The sequence below is a fragment of the Camarhynchus parvulus genome, chromosome 1A (genome assembly GCF_901933205.1).
Source record: "Camarhynchus parvulus chromosome 1A, STF_HiC, whole genome shotgun sequence".
NCBI lineage: Eukaryota > Metazoa > Chordata > Aves > Passeriformes > Thraupidae > Camarhynchus > Camarhynchus parvulus.
Genome location: NC_044586.1, coordinates 15940654 through 15951519, shown reverse-complemented (window position 1 = coordinate 15951519; position 10866 = coordinate 15940654). Strand labels below are relative to the sequence as shown.

Sequence of the window (10866 nt, the reverse complement as noted above, 5' to 3'; positions counted from 1 at the left end):
CGGCCTGGCAGGACCTGGTGAAGGCACGGTCTCAGGGGGCTCATGGCTGTGCAGGGATGAGGGCAGGGCCTCAGGGCGCTCATGGCTGTGCAGGGCTGAGGGCAGGGCCTCAGGGGGCTCATGGCTGGGGCAGGGCTGAGGGCAGGGCCTCAGGGCACTCATGGCTGTGCAGGGCTGAGGGCAGGGCCTCAGGGGGCTCATGGCTATGGGGGACTGAGGGCAGGGCCTCAGGGGGCTCATGGCTATGGGGGGCTGAGGGCAGGGCCTCATGGCTGTGCAGGGCTGAGGGCAGGGCCTCAGGGGGCTCATGGCTATGTGGGGCTGAGGGCAGGGCCTCAGTGGGCTCATGGCTATGGGGGGCTGAGGGCAGGGCCTCAGGGGGCTCATGGCTATGGGGGGCTGAGGGCAGGGCCTCATGGCTGTGCAGGGCTGAGGGCAGGGCCTCAGGGGGCTCATGGCTATGTGGGGCTGAGGGCAGGGCCTCAGTGGGCTCATGGCTATGGGGGGCTGAGGGCAGGGCCTCAGTGGGCTCATGGCTATGGGGGGCTGAGGGCAGCGCCTCAGGGGGCTCATGGCTATGGGGGGCTGAGGGCAGGGCCTCATGGCTGTGCAGGGCTGAGGGCAGCTCAGGCCAGCCCTGCTGCAGCAGCACCAGCACAGGTGGACACAGTCCTGAGGGGCTGACAGGGACAGTGCCAGGAGAGGCGGCCACAATCCTGAGGGGCTGACAGGGACAGTGCCAGGAGAGGTGTCCACAGTCCTGAGGGGCTGACAGGGACAGCACCAGGACAGATACAAACAGTCCTGGGCCACAGGCATCAGGACAGGTGGCCCAAGGTGCCTGGCAGGGACAGGCAGGGCTAGTGATGACCCCGAGGCCCCATCACTGGCCCATCAAGGCCTTAAAATGGCAGGAAATGCATCAGTGTATTCATTATGCATCTTAAGACTTTCTTACATCATTCTTACATCAGATCTAATTAAAAGTCCCGCTAGTGGCATAGCAAGATACAGATAGGTGTGTATGTGACGATATCACCAAAAACAGGAAAGATGGGACTTGTCCTGGTAGACAGGAGAGAGTAAACCTGGGATTGTGGGAAAAAGTAACAGCAAAAGTTCTGGCAAAGTCATCCCTTCATTTACAAGCCCACATCAGGAAGAAATGCTAGTCACCCACTTTGGACCAATCTGTGATTTTCAAATGCATCTTTATTGATAAGTTGATTAAGCTCTAGTCTGAACTTTATTTTACAAGAACCTGCAGCTAACCAACACAAAAAAATTACCATCATTACCTTGTACAATACTAGCACAAAACCAGAAATGCCACAATTCGGTTGAAAGAACTGTAAAAGAACTAAATTAAATCGTAAACTCTACACTTAACAAACAGTTGTGATTAGTCCCACGTGTCATTTAAACCCAGCAGTGGGAGGGGAGGACTGAACACAAAACTAAGCACCCCAGATGCCAACTCTTTCTCCCCTGAGTGTGCTTAACCACGTGCTTGGCATGAACAAGTGGGACAGCAGCAGAGATGCACACCATCTGCCTGTGTCTTCTCTTTTATCCTAGAAAGCCTCCTGGGTCTGTCCTCTGCTTCAGAATATTCAGAGCTTCCTAAAACAAGAGATTGATGCAGATTTGCACTCAAAGGATGTGAAGAAAGCCTGGTAGTTGAAGGAGAGTAACTCTAAAAGAGAGGACTGAGCAGTGCAGGCAGTGCAGTTATCCAAGTTGGCAGTAGGTACAACTCACCCAAACACATTTATTCCAGATGAACACAGGATGGAACAGCAAACCTGAAGTTCAGGATGTAATACTAGGGATATTATGCCAACCACTTCATCATCTGCACCCTCATTTTCTGTCTGCCTATTCTGACTACTCTGTCTGCATCCTCTGTGGCTCCTCCCTTCTCTCCCATTCTTCTGGTACTTCCCACCCACACAGGCAGTAAGCCTCCCACCCCACCATGCTGCCCTCCCTGACCTTCACACAGTTCTGCCAGTAACTCCCACCTGACACTCCCATCAGCTCTCCTGCCTCATGCCACCTCCATGTAACAACAGTCAGAGAAGGCTGAAACCTGATTTCCTGTTCCCCACACTCAGAGGAGCACTCATCTTGATTTCTCATTCCTGAGGAACACAGGGAATGGTGATCTAACTTCACAAATAAGCAAATGCCTTCAACTTAATTTGGAATTCACCTGTATTCTCCATCCTTCTTCTCTTTTCCTCCCTCTTGGTCCCTCTTTTAAATGTAGGAATGTTTACAGTAATTCAGGCCTACCTCTCTGATTTTTAGTTAAGACCCCAGAATTTTCCTGAAAGTCAGCTCACTCTCCAAGACCTATTCCTTCATCATAGTTACGGCAGTAATGGGAAAATCTGCTGTTCCTGCCACTGAGAAGAAACTGCTTTGGCATGACAGCATAAGGCTTGCACAGCATCTGACACCCTCCTAAGAACAATACTGGCTTAAAATAAAATAAGAAAAAAAATCTACAGATAACCTATTCCCTTTTCCCTTCAAGTCTAAAAGAACCTCTCTTGTGGCACAGAGAGGCACTGTTACCCAATCACAAAAAGCCAGCAGAACACACGTGGCAGTGACTGATTTCCTACGCTTGTGCACGTGGCGCAAGGGCTGTACAGGGATGAGACATGGAAGGGAACGCTAAACCCACAGGAACTCTGACATCTTCAAATCTGCAGAAGACTGGTACAAGGACAACACTGATAGATAATTTTCTGTGTTCACCAAAAACAAGACCACTAGTAGTTAGTTGCCTTAATGCACAGCAAGGGTGACTAAAGTTAGGTATCAGAAAAAGCAATCTCACTTGTAGGCTAGCTAGGAACTGAACAGACAATCTCAGCAGCCTCCAGGATCTTCCTCAGTGAAGTTCAGTAAGAACAAGTTTGATGAGCAGCCATGGTGGGCATGTTTGGGATACTCAGTCCTGTCTCAGAGCTGGTGTGGGCTCTTGAGGTCCTTTCTAGGCCTGTGCTTATGAGTTTATCAGTTGACTATACTGAAAAGAACAAAAGGGTCATTTTTCTGTCCAGCAGTTGCAATTAAAGCAACAAAGGAAAAAAGAAATTGCAGAATTTTTCCTTCCTTTCCCCAGCCTTCATGTCTCACAGCTGAGGAGTTCCCAGCCCTCAGAGTAAGCCCTTCTAATACTGATGGACAGAGCTACCAGCCCTTCTAACACTGATGGAAATGATGGGAAACACAATACCCTCAGAACAATTCACAGGTAGTAGCTGGAAGGAGGACTGTCAGCACAGGACAGCCTTGTGTGGGCAGAGTAAAGTATTTCACATCTCACTGAAAGGGGGCCATGGACAAGACAGGACAAGGTCAGTGACAATACATGGCATGCCTTCTTCATCCAATGAAAGGTTACATGAAAATGGCCATCCTGCCCACTCTCCTGGAGCTTCACTACACTGGCTTGTCTAGCAGCCTCCAGCACTAACTACTTCCAGCTGTGGCAAGAGAAGAATTGTGAACAGTGGAGTTTCCCCACCCCCCAGCGTGGAACCACTCCTTAGTCTTCAAGTTCATCCTGTCCCCCTACCCTGACTCCCCTCAATTTAAAAAATAATGGTGATAATTAATGCGTGGAAGCTGATGACATTGTGCATGTGGTTCACTTCCAGTTCTCTTTTTCTCTTCTCATGCATCCTCCTCCTGCCTCTTCAGCAACCCCCTCCCCACCAATCCATTCCATCAGTCCATCCAGCCTGCATGCCTGGGGGGCTGCTGCTCACTTGCCATAGACGCTTTCATCGCTGTAGGCCACATAGAGAAAATAGTCCTCCTCGTGGTTATCCTGCCAGGGGACAAAGGGACAAAGTGAGGAGCCAAAGCTGGGAACTCACCGCATGTAAGAAAGCTCAACCCAGAGATCATCATAACACGAGCAGGTAACTTCTCTTTCACTGCTCCTCTCCATTTGCATCAAAGGCTTCACTTCCCAAGACCAAAGAGAACTCTGGCCACAGCTCTGCTTCTACACACAGGCAGGACACATTTCTGTACACAGGGAATTTACCTGAAGAGCCACAGCCAGGCTGTGTTGCAAGCATGCAACAGAAACAGCTCTGACTGTTCACCAGTATCTCAGCAGTGGTATGGTCTTAAGATCGAGAGAGAGACTTGGAAGTATTTAACTTGGAAGGATTAAGTCAAAAATTACCTCTAGATGGTATTTTTAATTTTTCAGAACACTCTGACAAGTGGCTGTATTTCGAAGTCCTGTTTTACATACGAGTAGTAGAGCTGATATGTTAAGTGATTACACTGACACAAAAATCCTGTGGAGTGCCAGGAACAGAGATCTGACCTCAGCTCTGGGCAGTCAGACACTTTCCTTTGACGTGTTCAGATTTGGAAAGCACCTTGCCTGTGTTATCTTTTATTATCTTCATCACTACACAGACTGATGAAGTATCCAGCTACTGTCAAAAAGTGACAGGCCAAACAAGGCTCACAGCACCACGCCAGAGCTCTTTTATTAAAACACCCAGCAGAAGGAGAAATCAAGGAGAAATCAATCCAGGCTGCAAGGCACTCATGATATAATGGCTATAGAGCTGAGAAATATGGGCATCCAATATGCCTTTAAGATTGATCAAATAACACTGCTGAGTAGAAATAGTGGGCAGCAGTGCTTGCAGCATCCTATGTAATCCTCACTTACACAGTACAAGTGAGGAAAAAGTAATTCTAGACAAAGAATAAGTGTTCCCCAAGAAAGTATTCATAGGCAGATGGATGCCCAGTCATACTGGCCCTTTTACTGGCTTTTTACTTACTTTTACTGGCTAAAAGGAAATCTCTTTTGTATACACAGCAAAACCTATGTTTGCCATGCTCCCCAGCCCCAATCTGTGAAAAGGAAGTGGTTTATTTCAATACTTTGTTAAAGTAGTAGGAGCAATAGATCATTGCTGGGGCAAGTATTTGCCACAGCCCTTTCAACAGCAAACAACAAGCTGAATTGATAAGGCTCCCCAGGCTCCTAACTGGGGGATTAAACTCCCCTGACCAGGTGATGGGATACAGCTCAGGGCAAGAGGGTGCCCATGTTCAGGCATCTGTGACCAAGCTGAAACCACTGACACTTCTGGACATTGCTCCTGCCAAAGAAAGGCAAGAGAAAAGGGCCAGGCTTACCTCATACAGCTGGCCCATGGTAGCACTGGTGGGAGGGATGGTGTTATTGACGAAGAAGAACAAAGCATCTTCTGGCCTCAGGTGGATCCGCTTTCGGATTAAGAAGTAGAATTGACCAACTGAAGAGGAACAAAGGATGCCTTTAGATGCAGAAGGAATGTTGGAGGGGGTTTTTTTGTTGTTGCTGCTGTTTATATCTGTATTTTAACCCTAACCATGACTGTTTTCTTTTGGTGGTGGAAGTCACATGCTGTATATAAAGGGGAACATGAACAATGCAGGAAAAAAACAAGAGAAGAAAGCAGTAACTTCATGACTGTAACCACATGAGCAGCCAATCCAGTCAGAGCTGGCAGTTTCACAGGTACACACCCCATGCTATGTCCCCTCTAAATCCACACTCCATCTACTATGGTATGAAATGCTCTACTGAGGGGAATTAGTGGGAAGACCTTTAACTAGGTAACCTTTAAATCCTACAGATCAAAGACACCTTGGAGAATTTAGCCTTGGTGTAAATGGTTATATCATTCCTGAAAAAAAAAATCCTTATTATTTACTTGAACTATGTTGCACAAGAAAGTTTTTCACAGTCCATTAAATACTGCAAGAAGAAGAAGAAATGCTGTTCCTTTTACTCATGTTCTTGTTCTTCTTCATGTTCTTAAATAAAAACAGATGTAATCACACTCAAGATCACCATGACCATTCAGAAAAAAGAATTCTGTAGCTATGACTACAGCTACAGGGGTGGAAAAAGGATGCAACTATTGCAAGAACTTGTCTCTTCCTGCAACAAGAGTACAGCCTCTGGCAACTCTGCAGCTAGGTCATCATTGACTGGCCATGATACACAATTTAGTTAGTCACTGTTGTCATGGTTAGAACTCAGCTGTGACACGCTAGCTAAGTCAGTGAGATACCTCAAAAGATCTCAGAGAATTCTGCATGTTGTAATCCAGGCTATAAGGTGTAAATATAACAAGGACAGCAGATAAACGAGATGTTGAGCCTGTCTGGATATTTTCTTTGTGCTGATCACAGAGTAAAAAGCACTTCTGAGACCCTCTCACTGAAAATCAGGAAGAAAGGAGGTAGGCATTGTTACCTGTGAGGTCAGAAGGCACGAGATACTTTCTTTTGTCTAAGTCAGGTACTCTGGCTTTGGGTGCTTTTTCCACGATTACCTGGAAAGAGAGAGAGAGAAAGAAACTGATGATAAGTATCATAAACCAAAATGGTCCAAAAAGCATCAGTGGGTAAGGATACTACCCTCTGATACCAGGCCTTTACGTACATAATCTGTAACAAATACACAACATTAAAGAACACACAGGTGAGATGGCTTAAAGAAGAAGAACAGAAGACAATCCAAAATCACTCCCAATAGCTGTGCTGGGAGCCCAGGCCTGCAGCAGTAAGCATGGTGTAAGTAAGCAAAGAGTCCAGAAAAGACATAAAAATAAACCATAACGGCTGAGGAAAAAAAATAATTAGGACACATTGATGTTCCCAATTCAGGTTAATTTTGTGTGAAGAAGCTGTCAGGAGGCTAATACACGAACACAAGTAAGTTAAACTGTTTCCAGGTTACAGTTCCAAACTGCCTTGCACAAAATCAGCCCTACTCCCAGGAGTCCCACATCCTAATTTCTACTTTAACCAACACCAAGTGCTCTAGAACGAAGCAAAGAATTAAAGAGAAACTACAGATCACTGGGGAATTTTTTTTTTAATCTCCTGTTCTTCAGGAGTTATCATCTACTCTGAAATTCATATCCTTTAAGTTTATTATCCATATTTCACGTAGCTATGGACATTTCCTTAGTCAAGTAAACATACAATAATTAAGACCAGCCTACCATCTGGGCAACTGGACCCACTGAGATCTCTTGACAAAAATACCAGTTTCCTTATATTCTAACACAGAAAAACACAAAGCTCAGCAGTTTTAAGATCAAACAGACCAAGAGGTCTTTTGCTAAAAGATAATTTTTGTTAGCAGAGCTAGGCAAAATATTTACCTCAGAAACAGGAATTATTCCAAAGTGACCTGATCTCCTTTTCCATTGAAACCTTTGGAACTACTGTGTTTGTGCAGGAAAAAAAAGCAGGTTTTTTGGTGATATGTATTTTTGAACTGGTAAAAGATCCATCGTGTTTCAATCTATGTGGCTTGCTGTTCTGCAGAGGCCATTCTGACCAACCAAACTAAATCTAAAGCTGGATTTTCTGAACTTTGTAAACTTTTTAATTCCCTTAGGCCCTATACTAGTAAATGGTCCCCCTGAAACGCTGTGGGACTAATTTCTAAGGGTTCCATGCTCCCATTGTTCTTTGGCAACCCAAATCAGCAAATACAGCTGTTGTGTAAGAGAAAGGGTTGAACGGCTGTGGACTAAGCCTTCTTTGGAAGTAAAACAATGTTGCTCCACCAGTGAGACACCACACCAGAACAAAATGTTATCATGAGTTTGGTGTATTTTAGCCTGGACATGGTGCTGTGCTAACCTGAATCCTTCTAGAGCCAAGCAGTGTGTGCAAAATATCTCACACCAGAGAGGTACCAATTAGGACATCTTTTCCCTGTGCTCCATTTCAATGTGGTCAGCACAGCCAAACCCCCTGAAATTTCCAGGTTTGATTTTAAAATAGAAACATGGTTGCCTCAGCTACTTCAAGATTTTCAAGCATCCAAGTTAGCACAAGGCACTCAAGCTCCTTCAGGCAGTTTGAGGTAGGACATGCATTTCTGTACAAGATGCAGCTGGTAAATGCTGTGAGGGAAGGACAGTACCACAATCTCACTGAACAGCAACAGCACTTCTCACACTTTTTACCAGCACAGCCAAACAAAGCAGTATCTAACACAGTAAACTGCAGTGGGGAGAAACCTTTAGTTCTTGCCTCCAATTAAAGAGACCTACTGAGAAGCCAAACTGCTTGCTGTGACTACCCTAACTGGAGGCGGGGGGAGGGGAAAGGAGGGGGCTTGTAGATTGATCACTAGATAATAAAGGAAAAGAAGTCATGCCTATGAGAACAAGGTGAGTGTTTGGGCTTACAAGCCCCTAGGAAAGATTTAAACCAGATGACCACTGATTTAAGAGATATTAGGAAACATCTCCCTCCTGCAAAGATGCACAGAAGGAATGGAGGTGCTCTGCTAATCTGACTGGCAACTGCAGTCAGTTTGCTGGATAATGCAGGTTGTCTCTTCTGAAGCACTAAACCATTCACATACTTAAAAAAACCTACAAGATAAATCCTAAGGGCAGAATACAGACTATCTACATTTGAGCTGTTGCTGAGTGGTGACTGTGACAATGCAGGGCAGCGAAATCTCATCAAAATGCTGAAATGTATCACGGCACTGCAGCGTAGGCAGCCAAAAGGATGACATCTTCAAGGATCCTGCTGTCAGGAAGGGCAGACACAGAAGCAATGTGAAGAATGGAGTGCTGCATTCATTTCTTTGTATGCAGCTCTGTCAAGAGGCTATCCCTAATAATTCACGTCTGGGCCTTGCCATGCATCATTCCAATGATCCTTAACTCCAGCACACCCTGTTATTCTGGTCCTGGTTTTCTTCACAAAGTTCTGCTGATGCCCCCCCTATCTTGACCTCCTTTATCTCCTGCCGGACTGGGCCTCGTCCTGGGCTCCCCACAGGGTTCTTCCTGACACATTTGTCATGGCCTGCTGTGCAATCTGCCACGTTAATCCTCAATTTACACCTTCTCTCTCACCCTACAGAGCCCTCATCATAAATACCCAACCCCACACACTTCAAGCTGCATGCTCAACCTATGCTCCCAAAAACAGAGAGAACAAAGGCACCCAAACACTGACTTCCAAACACTTTTTCAAGTCTAATTGAGGGTCACTCCCAAGATAAAACATGCTGTTAGCCTGCAGGGAAAATATGGAGTATAACTGTTCCCTCTCTGTCATTACTTTTACAGGGCGATCCCAGTTTTTATGAATGCAGTACACCTGTGCAGTAAATCTAGGGCAGACCTCTCCAGTGGGGACAGAAAAAAACAATACTTGCAAAATATTTATTAAAAAGGAAAAAAACACTCTACACTTAATTAGATTTGTAATTTCTTTTTTTTCCCTGTCCCAATAATTATTCGGAATTACGAAGCCAGAAGTTCCCCACAGGCACTCCTAAGGGGCCTAAGAATGAGGAAGCAAAATTTAGCTAGATGACCTTGCATTCCAAGCGACATTTTCTCCACAGGATGATTAAACGGGAGGCCAAAAGGGTTGAGAAGCATCACGTTTTTGCTCATGCAAAGGAAAAGAGTAATATATCGAAAGGACATGCCAAACTGAAGTAAAAATAAAAATAACAGGGACGTATGAAATGACCCGGATGCAGACCGCGTTTAGCATGAAGAGTACTCGGTTAGCCCACTCACTGATCTCCATTTTCACAGAAACAAGGGTGAGCTCCTTCCCCACTCAACCCCACGCATGCCAGAAAAAGATCAGCAGCGTTCCCACTGGAGTTACTGCGGATCCCAGGGGAAAAGGTGGATTCCACCCCCCACCCACACTGCAGCTCTCCGAGCATCATAAATAGCCCCAGCTTCGCGCGAAGGAGAAAAGCAGCCGGGGATTTGAATCAGAGCAGCGAGATCACCATCATCTGCACTAAACTCATTTCTTTCGCCTTCAAAAGAAGGCGAGCAGCAGCCGACGGCCGGCACGGAAAACAAAGACGGCCGAGCCCGGGCTCGCAGCCATGGCCGCCCGGGCAGCGCGCACTCACGGGGACTCTGTCGGGGTATTTCTTCCTGATCTTCTCCCCTTCTTTTTTCCTGTACTCGAACGGGTGGTCTTCCTTGTACTGGAACTTCATGGCGCCGGGCTGTCCCTCTGCTCGCGGCTGCTGCTGCTGCGCTGCCTCTGCCCCAGCCGCGCTGCGCACAGAGCTCCGCCCGGCCCCGACGCCCGCCGCGCTCCGACCACTCCCGCCCCGCCCGGAGCCGCCCGACCCAGCGCCGCTCTGGCGTCACCGCCAGGCTCCGCCCCGACCCCCGGCGGCGTGACGTCACGCGGAGCAGCCCCCGCCGCCGTGCCGAGCCGTGACGTCACGCGGAGGCGCCCCCGCCACCAAGCCGAGCCGTGACGTCATGGGGAGATACCCCCGAGCCGCGCTCTGACGTCACGGGGAGGTGCCCCCCGAGCCGAGCCGCGCTCTGACGTCACGGGGAGGCGCCGCGGTGCCCGGGATGGGGAGAGGTGAGGGGAGAGGAAAGGGCGCGTCCCGTTCGTGCAGAGATTTATTGCCCGGCAATGCGTAAACAAACAAACAAACAATAAATATTTAAAAACTATTTTTTTTTTTTAGCTTAAATGCAGCAGAGCGCCGCCCGCCCTCCGCAGCGTGAATCAGGGTGATGAACACGGCCCCAGCCGTACCGAGGCACCGCACCGCACCGCACCGCACCTGGGGGAACGCGGCTCGGGGCTCCTCGGGTGAGGCCCGAATGCCCCCGCTGGTCCGAGGGAATGTGACCTGCGCTCTCCGCGGCTGCGAGGTGTGACACGCGCACACAAAAATAATTGCTTGTTCTCGTCCCCGTGGCTGCTGGATCGGGGCTGTTGCCTCGTTAGTAGCACCTCGGCGGCAGAAAGCGTGCCATGTGATGTGTCACA

At 47.7% G+C, this 10866-nt stretch overlaps 1 protein-coding gene across 1 annotated transcript; it reads right to left on the bottom strand.

Annotated features, from left to right (window-relative positions):
* Window positions 1–1194: 1194 nt before the first annotated feature.
* GABARAPL1 (GABA type A receptor associated protein like 1) lies at window positions 1195–10185 on the bottom strand. Its single transcript, XM_030960613.1, has 5 exons — window positions 9977–10185; window positions 6305–6383; window positions 5197–5315; window positions 3789–3850; window positions 1195–1623 (listed from the first exon to the last, which is right to left on the bottom strand). Exons 1-5 carry the CDS (start codon window positions 10064–10066, stop codon window positions 1614–1616), a joined length of 360 nt encoding a protein of 119 aa, XP_030816473.1. The 5' UTR covers window positions 10067–10185; the 3' UTR covers window positions 1195–1613.
* Between the last annotated feature and the right edge of the window lie 681 nt (window positions 10186–10866).

What these genes read in the sequence shown, in the direction of transcription:
- GABARAPL1 (XM_030960613.1), bottom strand. Translation starts at nt 10,066, where the DNA reads ATGAAGTTCCAGTACAAGGAAGACCACCCGTTCGAGTACAGGAAAAAA. An exon ending in CGTGCCTTCTGACCTCACAG is followed by an intron (nt 5,316 to 6,304) that starts GTAACAATGCCT and finishes GTTCCTCTTCAG; the next exon opens with TTGGTCAATTCTACTTCTTA. An exon ending in CCATGGGCCAGCTGTATGAG is followed by an intron (nt 3,851 to 5,196) that starts GTAAGCCTGGCC and finishes GTCCCCTGGCAG; the next exon opens with GATAACCACGAGGAGGACTA.